The sequence below is a fragment of the Mus caroli genome, chromosome 11, assembly GCF_900094665.2.
Source record: "Mus caroli chromosome 11, CAROLI_EIJ_v1.1, whole genome shotgun sequence".
In the NCBI taxonomy this organism is placed as follows: domain Eukaryota; kingdom Metazoa; phylum Chordata; class Mammalia; order Rodentia; family Muridae; genus Mus; species Mus caroli.
The window spans coordinates 44,678,507-44,698,206 of NC_034580.1; the positions used below are offsets into that span (position 1 = coordinate 44,678,507).

General features: G+C 46.5%; 1 protein-coding gene across 2 annotated transcripts in view; it reads left to right on the forward strand.

Annotated features, from left to right (window-relative positions):
- Positions 1-953: 953 nt before the first annotated feature.
- Positions 954-19,700, forward strand: part of Gfpt2 (glutamine-fructose-6-phosphate transaminase 2) — a 48,186-nt gene continuing 29,439 nt past the window's right edge. For both annotated transcript variants that reach the window (XM_021176431.2, XM_029483006.1), the window contains exons 1-4: positions 954-1,048; positions 11,763-11,870; positions 16,011-16,109; positions 17,775-17,900. In XM_021176431.2, coding sequence (XP_021032090.1) covers positions 1,042-1,048; positions 11,763-11,870; positions 16,011-16,109; positions 17,775-17,900 — 340 coding nt within the window. In that variant the 5' untranslated portion in view covers positions 954-1,041. The remainder of the gene's footprint in view (positions 1,049-11,762; positions 11,871-16,010; positions 16,110-17,774; positions 17,901-19,700) is intronic.

Sequence of the window (19,700 nt, forward strand, 5' to 3'; positions counted from 1 at the left end):
AGGGGGCTGGAGAACAGAGAGGAGAGGAGGAGAAAGCCGGGAAATAGGGCGGGGGTGGGGGGGGGGGAAGCCAGCCTCGTGACTCATCCATCGCAGTGTCGAACCAAGGCTCCAGGTCACTGTGGGGCGGTGGAGCCCCTGGCTTGGATGCAGGCTCACGGCTTGCCAGACGGGTCTGCCAGCGCATCTCCATTACGGGTCGGTTTCCGGGGCGGCCCAGCTTTCCTTTAGATCTGGGGGATCCCTACCCCCTGCAGCTCTCAGGTCCGGGCTCTGGCACATCTTGGTCAATATCTTATATCTTAATAAGGAGCTTCAATTTTCTCCCTTTTTCAGCCAAGCCCAGTTTGCTCCTGGCAGGCTTGGAAGAAGTTCACAAGCCTAGTGTGTGCTACTTTTTCTTGCTCTGAAAGAAGTTTGGAATAGTGAGTGGGGCATGTTGCAAGAATAGGAGTCCAGTGTGTGTGTGTGTGTGTGTGTGTGTGTGTGTGAGAGAGAGAGAGAGAGAGAGAGAGAGAGAGAGAGAGAGAGAGAGAGAGAGAGAGAGAGAGAGGCAGAGAGAAAGAGAGGGAGACAGAGAGAGACAGATTGGTTGTACTCTGTGTCTACACAGTCTGTCTGGCCTTAACCTCAGGAGGATCTGAGAGGTACATTTTATTATTATCACATTTTACAAATGAAGAAACTGAGGCACAGAGCGATCTGTCCCCCTTGCTAAAGTTTCACGCCTAATATGACTGACTCAAAAGTCCAACTCAAGGTGTTTACCACCGATTGGGCTTCCTCCCTCCCCTTACAGTAGAGACTGGAGCTTGGGAGCCGCCCCTCACCCCTTACCCTGAGTCTTGGGGGCCCCGCTGTTGTCACGACAACCAGGAGCCAATAAGGAGCAAGCAGGCGGCAGGAGGCCCCGCCCCAGCCCCACCCCTCTCGGAGGGCTACTGGCTGGCTATAAGGGCAGGAGACCGAGCGGCGGGAGCCTGAGCCAGGGAGCGCGAGGCGCAGCGAGTCGTCTGAGCGTCTGGAGCGATCGGAGCCACCATGTGCGGTGAGTGCACAGCGGCCTTCTACCTCAGAGCTTAGGCCAGAGGAGCCAGGCACAGACGACCTGCTAGGGGCGGCGATTGTGGGGCTTTCATTAGCCAGGCCTTCCTTCCCCGCGCGCGGACCCAGAGTGACGTCTCGGGGACATGGGGGCGTGGGGAGGAGGGCGTCTAAACTCCGTGTAAGAGTAACCAAGCCAGGACCTCACAGAGCAGGGGCAACGAGGCAGGTCCCAGAAAAGGAGCCCCGCAACATAGAGGTGTCTCCACCAAGAGGGTGCTTCCTTCACTTGGCCCACAAAGGCCGCCACAAGCAACCTCAATCATTCCGGGCGCGGAGTGGTGGTCCCGAGTCCCATTTTGCCGCGCCCACCGAGGACAGGAGACCTCACCTGTGCGGTGTCAGCAGCCCACCCCGGGGCGTCCCAAACAGCTCCTGGTGCGCTCAGAAGGGTTTGCCCTTCTTGCTTGCGACTCAAAAAGAATCTCCTGTCCCTAGAAGGGTGGGAACTGTGGTAAAGCTTTGCTGGAACGAGCTCTTGGCGACAGGATAGATAGTGACTTCCCCGGAGCCTTGGCCCAAAGCTAGGAGCGGGAGCCCTGGACCGGATAGCTGCGCAGCCCGGAGCGACGCCGAGGTGTCCAGCCGGGTTTTGAGAGCAGAAGGGAGGCGGCCGCCCTGGGCGCACATCTGCAATTCCTTACCCTCCTGGCTGGCTGGGCCGCCTCCGCTGGCTGGCTGGCCGGGGAAAGCCGGGAACTTCTGGGACAAAAGGTCACTGTGCGATTTTTTTTCCCCCTGCCTTGAGTAGGATTCAGTTACCCACTCCAGCCCCCTGCGGCTGGAGAACCTGGTGGAACTTTTGAAGCCATGAAAGGCGCCTCTCTGACTTTGCTGAAGGCTTGTGGGGTGGGGTGTGCCAGTGGGTGAGTCCAAAGCCAAGGTCTGTACAGGCCTTGTTTCATGAGCCAGGAGACCAGGAGAAAGGAACCACAGAGCAAGGATTGGGCAGGAACCTTGGGGACGCAGCCTCATCCAGAGAGAGCCGGGGTCAGTTTAAAATCCTGGATCCTCAGACAGAATCTTAGGACTCCTGGGCATCCTTTGGCAACGTGTGTGTAAGGTTGCTTCAGGCGTTTCTGGACACTGAAATGAAACAAATGTATAAGTTTTGTCAGATTCAAAAGCCCCCGTCCTGTTTGAGTTCTTGTAGATCTTTAGCCACCGGTGGCCTTAGAACCAGACTTTTAGCAAGAGACCTGAAACTACTTGAACTCTTCTGGCTTTCCTTGCTGAACCTCTCAGATGGCCCTGCATCTCCATCATCAACCACCTCAGCTTCCCACCCTGCTTCCTCCTGGCGTCTGCCTTTCTTTTGTGTCTTTCCAAGCTCTTGGAGAACTGTCTCCTCCTACCCTTTGGAAGAGATGGGGTTTGGGTTATAACCAACCCGTCTCCTTTCTAGACTTTGGTATTGATTTGTGACTGAGTATGAGAAGTGCTTCGAGGTCACCAAAGAATGTCTAGGATGCAGTAGAAGTCTTGGCCCAGCTGTGTGCCTATTCAGAACCAGAATCAAAGGAGCCAGATGAGCTAGGCGAGGTTAACTCCTCAAACTTCAGGGTTTTTTTTTTTTTGAAGCCGTCCGTCCTTGCTGATGTCTGACCCAGCCAGCTGCCTGGAATTGTGAGCATACTGGTCTGGGTGCTCTTGGACTTCATGCTCAGTATGTGTTCTGCACCGGATACTGGCTTTTCTTTTATGGTTGTTTTCACTTGCAATTTAGTGACTTTTACAGAAAAAAAATTATAATGATCGTGTTTTTGGCACAAGGGTACAACAAATATTGAATCAGTTTCACTCTACATTTGGGGGAAACTGAGGCCTGTTTGAATAGGAACCTTAAGGTCATTTCAATTTCCTGGGTCATGTCTGCTGCTTTCATTCAAAGCAGGCTCTCATGTTTCAGGGATCAAGACCAAAGGCCTTATGGGATGGTAAACTGATACGATATGACCATCCAATGATGTCTCCATCCACAGAAAGCTGGGCCCAACAGGAACCAACCCTCAAAGAGAACAGATGTGCTTTAGTGCAGCAAGAATTAAGCTGACCCTTAAATGTTGTCTTAGCTTCCTTTCCTGTTGCTGAGAGAAAACATCCTGGCAGAAGCAACTTAAGAGAGAAAGGACTTGTCCCAAGTTACAGTCCATCATTGTGTGGGAATCCAGGTTACAGGAATGTGAGGGACCCAGATAAAGTCCAGGTGAGAGCAGAGAACAGGAGTGAAAGCATGCAACACTTAGCAATCCGCCTTCCCTAGCGACCTGCCTTCTTCCATTCAACCTAGCACACTGCCCACAAAATGGTCCCATCTATATTTAAGGTGAGCCTTTCTATCTAAACTAATACAAGTCAAAATATCTACTACAAGCATGCCCACAGGCCAACTTAAATCCACCTTCATTGAGACTCGCTTCCCAGGTGATTCTAGAAAGAGCCACTATTAAGCCAACCCTCACAAGTGCCCACGGTGCAGCTTTATTGACATCAGAGTTCCCTGCATTCTGTTGACTTCCTGCCAGTAGGAAGGTTACTCTGTTCTTTCTTCCCGCCCCCTTTGTGGTCTTCCTTTCCTTCCTGCTTTTCTTCTTCATAAAATCGCAAATGATTGCCTGTGGAGAGGTTCTGTGTTTTCTATGCTCTGAGGTTCTATGTTTTCTATGCTCTGAGGTTCTAAAGGGCATGTGGCTGTGCCACCCATTACTTCTAAGAAAGGACAGGTGAAGAAAATGGCCATTCTGTAAGCCAGTCACTCTCCAGCAAGATCAGCTGGCAAATGCTGCTACACAAAAGATACCTCAGACATAGGCTACACCCTGGCAGTACCAGGCTGAACCAGGCAGACAGACAGCTTTTTGTTCAACACTTTGTTAAGCACAGGGCTTAAATATTTTTTTAGTTATCAGATTTCAAAATTAGGAGAGCTCATATAAATTTTTCTTTAATCTTAAAAAGGATTCAAAGATGAGCAACCTTGAGTCCGTATTTCTGAGGAGCATTCTGGTGGTCTTTTAGGTGATGGACACCGGCTCTCTCCTGGATGTCTCACTCACTGAAACATCACAGAGCTACCTGTTGACTCCCAGAAGTTTGGGACCGCAAAGAGGGACAGAGAGATAATAGGCAAGAGGAATGAGAGAGGCCTGCGGTAGGGCCTCCAGGTTTAAGTGTGAGCTCTGCAGAGAGAGGAGCTCACAGTCATGCCTGGCTAGGGGCACAGCATAACGCCATTCTCGTGGTCACATGACCCCTTCCTCTTCCATAGCCAGGCTCCCCTTCTTTAAAGGACATTTGCGATGATTCTTTGGAGGTTCTCGGATTATCTGGAACAGTTTGAGCCCCTTTGTTCTCATCTGTACAGACTTTCCTCACATAAAGCAACCTCTACAGATTCTTTTCAAATATTTAGAATCCTAGCTGCTCAAGTCTTGCCCTTGAGGGCCCAATTCAGAGATTCATAAACAGGCTTCCTGAACCCCCATACACCCAAGCACCCTGGTCCTAGCACTCTCAGACTAGACCCATCTCTGTCAGAAGGCGAGTGAAAGATTATTTGAATACCTCCAGCTTCATGGACATAGTGCCACATACCTAGTTGGACCAAATAGACTTCCTCATTTATTTAATAGTTAGTTGCTGGGCCATATAGTAGGCATTCACAGCATCTCTTGCCCTTCACATGGTACACACTGCCTGTTTATTAGGTCTCTAGGAGAAGCAGCCATGGGTTTTATTTCTCCAGATTTGTCCAGAATTGCACACATGCATGTGTGCATGCACACACACAGAGTCTGCTTGTCTGTTGCAGCCTTTGGGGGAGAATTGCCCACTGTATAAAGAGGAATTGCCTTTTATCTCAGCTGGAGAGCAGGTCTTCTGTGTCAATTGCTTAGTGTCCATCCAGGGGGATCAGAAGACTTCTGACAAAATCAAATCATCCACAACACATTTCTTTCTTGTGTCATTTCAGTTTGTAGCTTCAGAAGGAAGCAATGTCTTTTGAGAATTGGAGTTGCTGAAAACATAGACAGACTCTGGGAGCTGGAGTTTCAGGCAGTTGAGAACCACCTGACCATGGGTGTTGGGAATGGAACTTGGTTCTCTACTAGTGCAGTACTCAGTCTTACCCACTGTAGCCATCTCGTGAGCTCCTGGTTTGTTAGCTTCCATTGTATACGTACTCTCACCATAGACAGTTTCAGGAGAGGGTCACGGGAAGTCCCTGAATGAGTAATTGGGAAAAGAGAGCACCCAGCTGGTTCTTGGAAGCCACCAGGGGCAATCACAGCACACCTACACACACCTCTTGGACTGATGTTGGCACTCATGGGAACTGAGCTTGAGACATTCCAAAGAACAGTATGCACCCTTAACCACTGAGCCATTTCTCCAGCCCTGTGGTAGAGCATTTGAATTCAGCAGTTTTTCACAGAGCAGGATTCCCTCCATGCTGGCTGTCCCCTTCTCTGTGCCTTCCTACCTTGTGCTCCGTGTCTCCTTGTGCTGCCTTACCTAGCCCGCTCTTACCCCAGGTAGATTTTAAGTGTTCAGTGCTGGCCAGGTATTCAGAGGGAGTCGATTCCCTGACCTGATCACTGTCATTATCTGTCACTTGGAGACTGAACTCATGAACTCTGAACCTGTCGGCATGACTTCTGTGGAGCCTGAGTCCCTGAGTGATTTCCTAAGCCTGTGCAGAGGGGAGATGAGTTCTAATAAGCAGACCTAGCTCTGCCTGGCTGAGTGTGGCATGTGGCTGTGTCAGGCTCAGTTCCGAGGCCGCTTACCTTTGGTTATCTCTGTTCGCTTCTTTATTCGTGCATGCATTCATCCAACAGCTGTTTATTGTGTACCTGACGTACGCCTTATGTGGTCGGGATGCTGTAACAGATAAGACAATGTAGATGTGGTCCTTGCTCTTATGAAGACTATATGTAGTAGGCAGTCAAACAAGAGGGCAGGAAGCTAATATAGGAAATGATTAGTTTTGTAGCCTCTAAGGTGGGAGCTAAAGAACTCAGTAAATCTCGGGGGGACCCTGCCAGCTGATCCAGAATGAATACATGCCGCTTTTGTAAAGAGTCAGCCTGCGAGATGAGGACTGCCCCCCACTCTCCCACAGGCTAAGAGGAAGCATGTCCACCCTCTCAGCCCTTAGTCCCTCTGCCTTAAAGTCACAGCTCTGGGACCCCTACACCTCTGACCTCCTTTGTCCCACTCTGTAAGGCTAATCCGTACATCTCACTGATGTATAACAGTGACAAGGCCCGGTGGGCAGAGATATGTTTATGGGCTGAATTAAACTTGGCCCAAATCACAGCCAGATCCCACATTTGGCTTAACCATCATTTTCCCAGGAAGAGAGGGTCAAGAAAAAAAAGTGAAATGGTAGTATTTCCGTTATCCTGACTTTGACAGTCACTTCTTAAGGACTGGTCGTGGATGGTAGGCATGCACACATTTGCATCAATGGCATCCTTGGTGTGAGAGCACCGTGGCTATGTGACAGGCAGTGCTGTGTGGGGAAGACGTTCTGAACTGTTGTAACTACTCTGTTAAGTAGACACTGCCATCACCGCTGTTTCACGGATATAATCAGGTTACCAAGGTTCACTGACTCGTCAAGGCCACATAGAAGCCCAGGACTGGGATGGGATCAGGGGTGGGCATCTGGCCCTGGCTGTGGGCTTCAGACTTCATCTTCTGGGTTTCTTGCTGTCACAGAGCCAGTAAATGACAGGGCGAGGATGGCATGACCCTAAGCCTGTTCTTTTGTGGATCTGGTGGGAGATGTGTCTCCGTCTTTCCTAACTCTCCTGTGGCTACTGTTCTTCCAGGTAACCACAGCCCGAGAGCCAGTAAGTCAGACTGGCTCAGCTCAGGAGGTAGAGAGGCAGGAAGGGGATGGGACACTGGCAACTGAGACCTCAAAGGAAGGGCATGTGACATGGGTGACTCAAGGGAAGGCTTGGGACAACCCAAAGTAGCATCTGAGAGTTGAGCAGGGGTTTGGCCAGAAACCCCAGTTGTCTCTGTCACTGGATCTCCCCTTGAGAGACTCAGCCCTCCTTACGGGCATAACTGTTCCCACAGGATATCAGGATTAACCAGGACTGTGGCTTCCCAAACAGTTCAAGCTTGTCAGTCCTTGGCCAGAATGTCCCCTTTATGATGATGACACAGGAGATTTTTTCTTTTTTATGTTTAACTTACACTTACACTTGTTTTATTTATTTTGTGTGCATTGTATGTGTATGCATACAGACACGTTTGTGCCATGGTGTGCCTCGTGTGGAGGTCAGTTCTCTTCTTTCACCACGTGAGCTCCAAGGACCAAACTCAGGTCATCAGGCTTGGTGGCCAGCACCTTTACAAGCGGAACCATCTTGCTAGCCTTAGAGATTGTCATACTAGATATTTTCTAGGGTTGGGACTGTAGCTCAGTGGTGGAGTGCTTGTGGCCCTGTGAGAGGGATGGGAGAGAGGAAAGCAAGGGACAGTATAGGGACATGTGGACAGGTCACGTGTGATTCCACCCTTTTATCCAACAGGGTCTTGAGCACTTCTGAGTTGTGGTGGTATTCCAGGGATATCTGAACCCATTCTCTGAACCCATTACAGACATCGAGGGAAGACCTCTCTGCACAGCTTCCCTTTACTCCCTGCATGATTTGTTCGTGTTCTAAAAACTGCTCTTTTCCTTTTACACATCCTGGAGATTTGATTACTGAAAGCCCTGTCCTGTTCTCTGTGGAGAGGCTCTGTCTGCCCATGTCTGCTTGCTCTGTGCACTTGCAGCTGTCTTTACTCAGCTCCAGCCAAACACCAGGCTGTCTCTAGTCTGTGGGGGTCCCAGACCAGCCTGAGCTGCTAACCTTTTATGAGTACACATGCACGTCTGCGAAGGTGTCTGTTGGGTGTGTTTCTAGAACTGCAATAGCTCTTAACCACGGTGCGAGCTCGCTTTTCACTTCAGGCAAACAGCAAAATGCCTCGCAGAGAGGTTGCATGAATTTAAATACTCCCTGTCAGACTGATCTGTGTTTAAAAACTGCATTTCATCGTCGCTTTCTTTTGCAGATAGGATAGTGGATTCCAAGAGGGGAATTTTGACTTGAGAAATTCCTGGGAAAGCAGCTCTGTCTTATGATTTTTTTTTAAAAAAGCAATGTGATTGACAGTTAGCAGTATCTATTCTAGTTTATGTATTTCAGTTCAGTTTTGTGCAAACCCAAGTGGCCAGGAAAGTTAGCTGTGCAGGGAGAGGGGTGGCACTTTGTTAATGAAAGAAGTCACTCAGTAGATATTTCATGATGAAAATGAGGTTTATGTTTCTTGGGCAAAGACCTCGCGAACTCTCCTTGGCAGCTCGCTCCACAGCCGTCAGCTCCCAACCTGTTTCAACTGCCTGCCCAACTCCTGGCTGGGTGTCAACACAGCTGGTGGTCCCAAGGAAAAGGACATTTTAGTATATAAGCAGGGGGTTCTAATATACCTCTTCTTCCAAGCTGTTGTGGATCTTCAATGCCATGCAAAGACATGTGAGCTAGATGCATGATCAGAAGTGCAATGTGGCTGGAAGAAGAGAATTTTCAGGCAAGGATGGGAGAGCTGAACCCAGAGGCTTCTTGCCCCAAAGAATCCAGATTTCAAGTTTTTTTTTAAACTTTTTTTTTCAGAATTAGAGAATATGTATAGATATTTAAAAAATAGCCAGGACCTAATATATCAGAATTCATAATATCTTGTATTCCACCCAGTATTAGCTAAGTAGCATGTGGAAAAATAAGACCTGTGACAGGAAGAAAAATCAATCAATCAAAACTGATACAGACAAATACTTGATGGATTGCATTTTATATGATCTAAACATTTTTACTGGTGAACATTCATTGTACATGTTAGGTCCCCGAAGATAATTTCCTTAGAATATATCAATTATTTAGATTACATTAATTATAACCCCTGTAACACACCCTTCTGTTTAAAATATTTTCAGAGCTGGGCATGGGTACACATGCCTTTAATCTCATCACTCCAGGGGCTGAGAAGATGGCTTAGTAGGCATGAGGACCTGAGTTTGAGTCTTCAAGCTGGGGGTATGTCTGTGTATGTGCCCATGACCCCAGCCCTGAGAAGTGGGGACAGATGGATCCTGAGAGCTCTCTGGCTTGCCAGCCTAGCTATATGGTGAGCTTCCAGAATCCCTGTCTCAATGCAATTAATATAGAGAGCAATAGAAGAAGATATCCAGGTCCTGTTCTAGCTTCTGCATGCTCCCCCCACACACACACCTGAAGCTGTGTCTTGCCTATTAGCTAAACTCTTACCAGCCCTGTGACTGTAAATGCATCGTCTGAAGTGACAACAAAAGAGGCAAACATTCCTTTTTCCTTCTTCACAGTTTCCCAGATAGAAGATTCCTTTTTATCATCCATCTTCGCAATCTCCACCTATGATTTTTCTCCTTTTATTCGATAAAGACCTATCACAGTTTCATTTAAAAGGAAGGATGTAAGAGCACCTCTCGGGACTATCATTTGCTGCCATTACCGCTCTTGTCCTTGGGGCCATTTTTAAATAAGACAGACATTAGTTAACCTCAACTGCAACACTGGAACACCAGTCATCACCTGAGCCTGTGCTGCTCTGTAGCTGCTCTGGTACTGAGATCCTCTGATCTCATTCTGATAATGCAGACAGCTTCTAGGTGGATGGGTAGTTATAGAGCATGGATCTCTGAACAATGGGATGGTGCACATGCTGGCTGTGAGCCTATTTCCTCATGTTAGAGCAGTGCACGATTTCAAACGTATGAATTACTTATTGGTCAAAACATTTCTAGTTATTACTTTTAGGTCAAGGCTGGAAGATGGTATCTAAAACCTCAGAATTCAAATTTTCAGATAGGGAAGACTTACTGAGTGGCTTCCTCTTATATGACGATCCCAGGTAATTTCATGCTCCTCTATTGACTGGAATTGTAGCCATCCAACCCAGGGAACTTTCTCATTGTTCACTGAGAAGTTAGTATGAGCAAAGGCTCAAGCATAGACTGCGGCAGTGACTGTACAGTCCAAATAAGACTAAAAACCTTGGAAATGGACTTCTTGTTTGTTGTTTTTCGAGACAGGGTGTTTCTGTGTAGCCCCGCCTGTCCTGGAACTCACTCTGTAGACCAGGCTGGCCTCGAACTCAGAAATCTGCCTGCCTCTGCCTCCCAAGTGCTGGGATTAAAGGTGTGAGCCATCACTGCTCGGAGATCATGTATTTTTTTAAATGTGATAATTTAGTACATTAATATCTCAAGAAAGCTATTGAAATTTTCATTTTGATGCTGAAAGAAAACTATCTTTAAAAAAATAAGTAATGTAACAAAAAATACACCCAAGAGCCAGATGTGTTTTTGTTTGAAGCGTGGGACAGAAAGTCTGAGCTGCTAGCGAGGGACCCAGACTACATGTAAACCCCTTATCCTCAGCCTCGAGCTTTCCCCCACCCTGAACTCAACAAGGAGAACAAAAATGGCCAAGTGTCAAAACCATCCTTGGCCACTTTAAAAAGAAAATCATGTGAGACTGCTTAGAAAACACACGGCACGTGTGTTTTCAAATTCTGTGTGTATGCGCCTACCTTTGCCTCTGTGTGCCTGTGCCTCTATGTGCATATGCACATGAGTGTAGTTTCCCTGGAGACCAGAAGGCGGAATCAGATCCCCTTGGAGCTGGAGTTAGCAGAAGCAAATTGTTGTATGTGACGTGATGTGGCTGCTGGGATGGGTGATCCCTAAAAAAGACCTAAAGTAGGGTCTTTCCTTCATCTTTCCATCATGGAGAAAAGGCACAAGTGAAACAAATACATCAAATAAAATAAAGCCAAACTGAGTCATCTTGGCTTGCTAGCCTACTTTAACAAGAGATGGATCTATTCTGGCTCTTGTAAAAGACGACTTTTACATTAAATCTTTGGAGCAGGAGATCAGCAGAGTGCTTGCCTGGAATGCACGAAGCCCTGGCCTTTTTTTTTTTTTTTTTTTTTTGTCAACTTGACATACGATGAATCATTTGGGAAGAGGGGATACTAATTGAGATGATGTCCCCATCAGATCAGATTGGGCAGAGAGATAAATCCATGTCTGGCCTTTTCCAAGAAGCAGACAGACATGAATGACAGATGACATGCAAACTCATACCTTCCTGAGGGTATGAGCCTCAGCCAATGAGGAAAGAGGAGGAAGGACCTGCAACCAGGGCACTAAAGATTGTTCTTTGTACTGCTGAGCACACCCTTCGTTTGTCTTCCTAGTTTCTATTGGTGGCACCCAGCTTTGCAAAGGTTTAAATACATTGCTCAGGTTTGTTGGTTTCTCATTCGTTGGCAGAGAAATCCTCTGCTGTGAAACAGTAAGGTCAAGGGTTGTGACACAGGGTTCGAGTGAGCTTTTGCCGCAGAGAGAAGGGCTGACAGAACACAACTCTTCTAGAGGATTAGAGGGATAGCCAGCTTTTCCTCTGCAAGCAGTCTGGGGGCTGAGACTTTGTCTGGTGGTGGGTTCTGTTATTGTTGGGGATTTTTTTGTTTTGTTTTTTGTTGTTACATTTCTGGATAGGACATTGGTTTTTCCTTAAGATGACATTTAATTTTTCTTTGGGCAGGAATCTTTGCCTACATGAATTACAGAGTTCCCAAGACGAGGAAAGAGATTTTCGAAACCCTTATCAGGGGCCTGCAGCGGCTGGAGTACCGGGGCTATGACTCTGCAGGTGAGTCTCTGAGCCACCCCATGATGGATGCTTCTCTCATATTCTTTGTAGAGGGTTCTTTTACAGCCTGGGCACTTCCCTGACACTTTTTAACATTCTTTTATTGATATAACTGATCATTTCCTGCTGAAGGACTATGATTCCCAGCTTCCCTTGCGGACTATGGAAGTCATTTTTGCCTCTTTAAAGTGCCACTTCCCATCTTCTGTAGGCAGTTGGGCATCTGTACACTGACATAAGTTCCTCCTTGCCATGAATTAACATGGTCCTGCAGAAGGTCAGATCAGGCCTCTTTCTTTCCCATTTCATCTCTCTACAGCTGCCTTTAATCATAGAACAAAATCCACGCTTGCTCATTGTGATGGTTTGTATATCCTTGGACCAGGGAGTGGCACCATCTGAAGGTGTGGCCTTGTTGGAATAGGTGTGACCTGGTTGGAATGGGTGTGTCACTGTGGGTGTGGGTATAAGATCCTCACCCTAGTTGCCTGGAAGTCAGTCTTCCACTAGCAGCCTTTGGATGAAGACATAGAACTCTCAGCTCCTCCTGCACCATGCCTGCCTGGATACTGCCATGCTCCCACCTTGATGATAATGGACTGAACCTCTGAACCTGTAAGCCAGCCCCAATTAAATGTTGTTTTTTTTATAAGACTTGCCTTGGTCATAGTGTCTGTTCACAGCAGTAAAACCCTAACTAATACAGAAGTTGGTACCAGGAGTGGGGTATTGCTGTGATAGGCCTGACCATGCTTTTATTTGAAAGAATGTGGATTTTGGGACTTTGGATTTGGAAAGCAGTGGAATGCTTTAAATGGGGCTTAATGGGTCATCCTAGTAGGAATATGGAAGATTTTGTTGCTGGGAGTGATTTGAACTGTGTTGACCTGGCCCAAGAGATTTCAAAGGAGAAGAATTTCAGAATGTGGCATAAGGACTGGTTTTGTGGTATTTTGGTGAAGAATGTGGCTACTTTTTGCCCTTGTCTGAAAAGTTTGCCTGAGGCTAAGGTGAAGAGACTTGGATTAATTGCATTGACAAAAGAAGTTTCAAAAAAGCCCAGCAGAGACTTTGTTCTCTGGTTAAGTCTTATGAAGAAAAGTTTGAACAAGCATAGCAAGCTTAGAAAGGAAAAATATAAAATATATGAGTATTAAAGGAGTACCAGGAAGTGAAATGGAGCAAAATCTTGTGTTCTAGGAGATAAAGATTAAGGGAGTGGGACCTTGGGGCAAGATCCTACCCAGCTAAATTAGATCCAGGCATGGTGGTACACACCTTTAATCCCATGAGACAAGCATGCTGATCTCTACATTCAAGCTCAATCTACAGAGCAAGAACCAGGATAGCCAAGCTTAGGCAGTGAAGGATTTAGAAAACANAAAGCTAGTGATAATGTAATAATACAAGGGGATCATGTTCTAGTTGCTGTAAGCAGCAGAACTCGGCAGCTTCAGCCATGTGCCTCTGGCTCTAGAGTTAAGAATGGAAGGAACTACTGGGAAAATTGATGCTGGTTAGCTGGAGCTAAGGAATTAGCGGTGATTAAGAAGAGACCAGCTTCGTTGAGGTGAAATCTTCTGGAAATTGTTTTCTGGGAGCACAAAGAAGCTGTGTTCCAGAGATATTCCTTCGAAGGTGAAAGATAAGTTATTGCACCTGGCCCCTCCTACAACCAAGAAAGAAGCACAACGTTTAGTGGGGCTATTTGGATTCTGGAGACAACACATCCCTCACTTGGGTGTGTTACTTAGGCTGCTTGTGGACGTTGTACATCGTGGTGCGGAGCCTAGTGCGCACCACGATGTACAACGTCCACAAGCAGTAGTGGAAGACTGACTTCCAGGCAACTAGGGTGAGGATCTTATACCCACACCCACAGTGACACACCCATTCCAACCAGGTCACACCTATTCCAACAAGGCCACACCTTCAGATGGTGCCACTCCCTGGTCCAAGGATATACAAACCATCACACTCATCAAAGAAGTTTCAAAACTGTAGAAAAATCGAGAAAACATTGTTTTTTTTTTAACTGTAGAAAAGAAAACACAAGGGTTAGAAAGAAAACTCTAACAAAATCTATATCAGGTACAGCTTCATCAACATTAACCAAAGGCACAAAGTTTCAATTGTGCAAGATGAACAAGTCCTATAAGATCCCAGGGCAGCTCAGAGTGGACAGTTAACAATACACGTTTTAAATGTGCACGCACACAGTAGTATTCATGGAGGGAAGGGGTCCATAGGGAACTTGGGTGAAGGAGAAGTTGAGGGCTTGGATTTTCGGGTATTTCCACTGTTAGTTCCCTATCTCTAAGACCAGTAAGTTGGATACATTAAATATATATGTAGCTTTCAGCCTGCCCAACATACCTCAATAAAGTCCCCTCCAGCAGTCCCTAGTTGCTGTTGTGCCTTGATGCCATCTGGTGTGAGAATGGAGGGAGTTTTTGTAAATAGATTTACTCCTAACCATCACCTTGCAATTTTGTAACATGTAGCTAGTTAGGATGTTAAAGTTTGAGCTAGTTTTGCTGGATGGAGTGGGGGTGGGGGAGGAGGAGATGGTGTTACACGCCTCTGGAAGCAGACAGGAGGATCTCCTAGTTCAAGATTTACAGAGCCAGTTCCAGGTCAAACAGGGCTACACACCCTGTCTTGAAAACAATACGATTGAATCCAGGGCCTTCTACACACTGCTCGGTGTCACATCCTCAGCCCTGTGGGTTTGCAAGTCTTCTCTCATTATTCTTAGTGTTTCTACTTTCCAAAGCCTCTCCTAAAAAGATCTTTCTAATTCACTTCCCAGTCCTCCTGGGATGGGAGTGTCAGGGTTCTCTCCTCCACTGGCAAAAACGTTTAGTGAAGTAGCTTGCAGAGCCAAGGAGCTAGCTAGGTGACCTGTCCTTGCAATTTCTTAATGGAAGGCAAATCCAGAAAGGGTTTACAGGCATGCAAATGGAGGGAGAAGGCAGCGAGGAGGAGGTTACAATGGGGAGAGCACAGCAGGCTAAGTGCCTTTGAATAGTCTCTTGCCCATTGCAGCAGATGTGGCAGCCCATCCCTGGCAGCCAAGCCCCTTGGTCCCCGCGCACAAATCTCTGTTACTTTGAAACTGATACTTTAGGGGTTTGTCTTTCAAAGTAAATATTCTGAAAACTAGATTGTTCTCTTCCGATCATGTCAAAGAGATATGATAATGGATTTCCCCAAATGCACCTACTGCAACAAACCATGCCTTGTGGCCGTAATCCTAAGAGGGATATTCAGTTACCGGTAAGGGTGACCAAGATACCAACGCCCTGGGATGCTCTAGCCCCTTCTATAAAATTGTACAACATTTGCATCTGATCTACTTGCATCTCCTCACAGATAGATACATTTTATCATCCTTAGATTATTTATTTATACCTAATGCAATGTAAATGTGATGTGAGTATTTCTTACAATGCTTTGTCTCTGAGATAACAACAAGAAAAAAATCTGCCCGTGTTCAGTACAGGTGAAATTTATTTGTTGGAGAGTATACATGTGTTTGAGTACACCTGTGTATCTGTGACGGCACATATTCATGTGTGCATGGAGGCCAGAGGTCCATTTAATTTTTTGAGAGAATGTTTTTCATTGACTTGGAACTGGTAGATTGGCAAATGGCCTGTGGGTTCCCGGGACCCAACTGTCTCTACCTCTGCAACCTTGGAATTACAAGCATGCAGAACCGTGCCTGGCTTTATTATTATTATTATTATTATTATTATTATTATTATTATTATTAATGTGTATTCTGGAGATTGAACTCAGGTCCAACTGATCTATCGCCTTAGCCCCTATGTTATTTTTCAAGACTTTTGATCATCTATCTCTTGGTTGGTCATGGATGTGAAGCCTCAGACAAAGATAGCAAATTGCACCTTTTGGTGACAAAAATTCAACATGAAAAATAATGTTTATGTTCTCAATTTTATAGTTCTAAAGTAAGAATTGCTCTCCAGTGATGGCGGTGTGAACAGTGGTTGCTGGTCTGGGGTAGTAAAACTGAAGGGAATTGAAGGGAATTGAAGATCCGGGGCTCTTTTTCAGTATTTCTGTGGGTCATGCTGGTTCAGGGATCAGAACTCAGTGTTCTCTGTAAACTAGGTGTGGCCATTGACGGGAATAACCACGAAGTCAAAGAAAGACACATCCATCTTGTGAAGAAAAGGGGGAAAGTAAAGGCTCTGGATGAAGAACTTTACAGTAAGTAGAAAATGAAGGACTTTACAGTAAGTAGGAAATAGTCTGTGTCAGAGTGATGGCTGGCACATAGGCCCTTGAAAATACATGATTGCCAACAGCATTCAAGACTGAAAAAGTGGTAATGCATCTATATCTGGATGATTATAAGGTGTTAGGGCCGAGTTGTAAGACTGTCTCATGAAATGTAGGAGGTTTTATTTTAAGCAGTTACACGTGTACATGAAAAACTATTTTAATAGTTATGTCTTTATTTTAATCATTCTGGCATACAACATTGCTTTTCTATTTATATTAGAGATACAGCATTTTTCTTTCCTAAGTCAACTTATTTTGATTAGGAAATAAGGGTGAGGTATAGTGGCCCAAGCCTAGAATCCCAGCACTTGGGAGGCTGAGACAGGAATATTGCTGCCAGTTTGAGGCCAGTTTGGTTTATGTAGTGAGTTCCAGGACCACGTAGCAATAATCCGTCTCAAAAGGGGGAAAGGGGTTCAGTTACTGATAAACACTAAGTAAAACTTAACATTGATAGTACCCAGATGCAGTGGATCCCTGGGCTGCCATGTGTGTGACTGACATTAGAGATGGGCCATTAAAGATGGTGTCTATTAAAATGGAACCACCTTGCCATAGTGGTGGCCTGCCAATGCTTTCTTTTTCCCTCCTGAGACAGGGTTTCTCTGTGAAGCTCTGGCTGTCCTAGAACTCACTATAGACCAGGCTGGCCTTGAACTCAGAAACCTACCTGTCTCTGTTTTCCCAGAGCTGGAATTAAATACGTGTGTGTGCCACTTCCACCTGGCTACTAATGCTTGTTTTTTTTTTAATATTTTTTATTAGGTATTTTCCTCATTTACATTTCCAATGCTATCCCAAAAGTCCCCCATACCCTCCCCCCCACTCTCCTACCCACCCACTCACACTTTTTGGCCCTGGCATTCCCCTGTACTGGGGCATATAAAGTTTGCATGTCCAATGGGCTTCTCTTTCCAGTGATGGCCGACTAGGCCATCTTTTGATACATATGCAGCTAGAGTCAAGAGCTCCGGGGTACTGGTTAGTTCATAATGTTGTTCCACCTATAGGGTTGCAGATCCCTTTAGCTCCTTGGGTACTTTCTCTAGCTCCTCCATTGAGGGCCCTGTGATCCATCCAATAGCTGACTGTGAGCATCCACTTCTGTGTTTGCTAGGCCCCGGAATAGTCTCAGAAGAGACAGCTATATCTGGGTCCTTTCAGCAAAATCTTGCTAGTGTATCCAATGCTTGTTTTTAAAAGCACAGACAGTATCTGGGGAGATGGCTTTGTTTGCCACACAAGCCTGAGAGCCAGAGTTCAATTCCCAGCACTTCTGTAAATGTCAGGCTGGCGTGACATTAATTCCAGCTGTCAAAAGGCAGAGACAGAGGATCCACCAAGCAAACTGACTAGCCAGACTGGTCACTGTAGATGAGCTCTGAGTTTAACACAAGACCATGCCTCAATGAATAAGGCAGCCAATGAACAGCAAAAACACCCACCATCAACCTTGAGCCTTCACACACATGCATACATATGAAACCATGCATGCATACCCCACATGGACACATGCATGTAAACACATATGCACACAAACATACATGTACAACACACACCAACACAGCAACTGCTTTTCTTTCTGTTTAGAGCAAGATAGCATGGACTTGAAGGTGGAGTTTGAGACACACTTCGGCATTGCCCACACACGCTGGGCCACCCATGGGGTTCCCAATGCTGTCAACAGTCACCCGCAGCGTTCAGACAAAGACAATGGTAAGTAGAGCCTGTTCAGGATGTTCTACCTCTCCCTGAATGACCTGTCAGAGATGATCCTGGCCAGAGTGCCTCCCATGCCTACCTCAAGCTGAACTTTTCCTTCTGCCCAGTCCTCCTGATACAATCTAAGCATCTCCCTGGTGGGCCACATGGCGAGGCCCAGTTGGTCCAACACCTGATCCCCTGGGTGCTGTTGACCTAGGTGTGCACAGGAAATGATTGCATTTTACCATAAGGGCTACTGGCTCTTTGGAATTCATTCCAAGAGTGGAGGATAGCAGTGCATTAGTTCATTTTCCATCACTGTAACAAAATACTTGAAGCTGAGTAGTTTACAAAGAAAGAGTTATTTAGGTCGTAGTTCTAGGGGCAGAAAGTTCATGATCAGGAAGTGCATCAGTAACATCTCAGGATCCCATGGAAACTCTCATTAGCGTCTTCCAGAAGCACATCTCCAATAACCTCCCAGTACACTTCATCTCCTAGAGGTCCTAGCACTTGTCAGTCACCACTCTGAGAATCCAGCGTCATGAACTGTGCTTTTGAAGGCTACACTCAACCCATAGCAGACAGTAGGAGACAAGCAAAATATTCTAGCATGCCAGGACCATAAAGAGCACACAGAGCACCTTTTCCATGCAGCAGAGTTCATCTTCCTCTCCCACAAAGAGTGGTTCTGGGAGGCAGATGTCACTGCTGACCATGGTTAATGCCTAGGTTCCTCTCCAAGTCCTGCATCCCAGATGAAGGGCTCAGCAGCCGAGAGTTTAAGGTTTGGAGGGGCAGAGCTGCAGCCAACAGCCTAAGAGCTCCTCCCAGTAGCCTTGACTTGACTTACTTAGCATTTTTTAAGCTTGAAAATGATACATACAAGCCCTGGCCTCTGACACCCTTTAAAACCAGAAGCTATGGAAACATTGAGTTCACCATACCTTAGAGTACTAATGATGAGCAGTAGGCCAAGGCTCTGAAGCAGACATGGGGACTGCTCATGGCAGCCTTTGGAGGGTTTGGAGCTCCTCTGCTCTCTCAGCCTCCTTGTCCTGGCCCAGTCACAGGTCCATTCCCCCAAGATGGTGCCCATCCTTTTAAATGACCCTTTAGCTGCCTTCTGCTGGGAGAAAGACTGGCAAGTCTGTACTGCTGGTCCACTGTGTAGACGCAGGCAAGAAGAACGAGTATCCTTACCCCATAACTATGTGGCTTCTTCCCCTGAAACACTTTGAAGGGGTTCACCAGCCCTATTTGGAAGGGAGGACATCTTTAGAAAAGCGGAAGACAGCTGGGCAGCATGGGCTAGAGAAAGCGTGTATGTCTACATGGTCTGTGTAAATTTTCTTGCTGGAGATTCTTGAGTCTGGCCCATATTCTGAACCATAGAACATCTCAGAGCTGGGGCAGACACCCAAGCTAGGAGAAAATGGCAAACCCCACAGCGCTGAGTACCTAGCCAAATGCCACTAAGATGTTGAAGCTGGTCTTCAGGACAGCAGCTATTGGCTGAGAAGATATCACCAAGGCCATAAGCCCTGCGTAGTGACAAGGCAAGCCCCATCAGAAGCCCCCCACTTAAGACTACTCTGTGATTCTGATTGTGTCCCCCACAGCAAGGAAATGCCAGTAGGACCCACCCATAACCGCATCTGTTGGAAACTGCTGCTTCGATTCAGGATAACCAGTAGAAAAATACCATTAGCAGCCTGTGAAGACTCATCAAATGTCTCAACCAACCCAACAGGGATGATCGATGTGCCTTTAAGAGCTTCTTTACACATAGCTACTAAATAGTATGAGGGA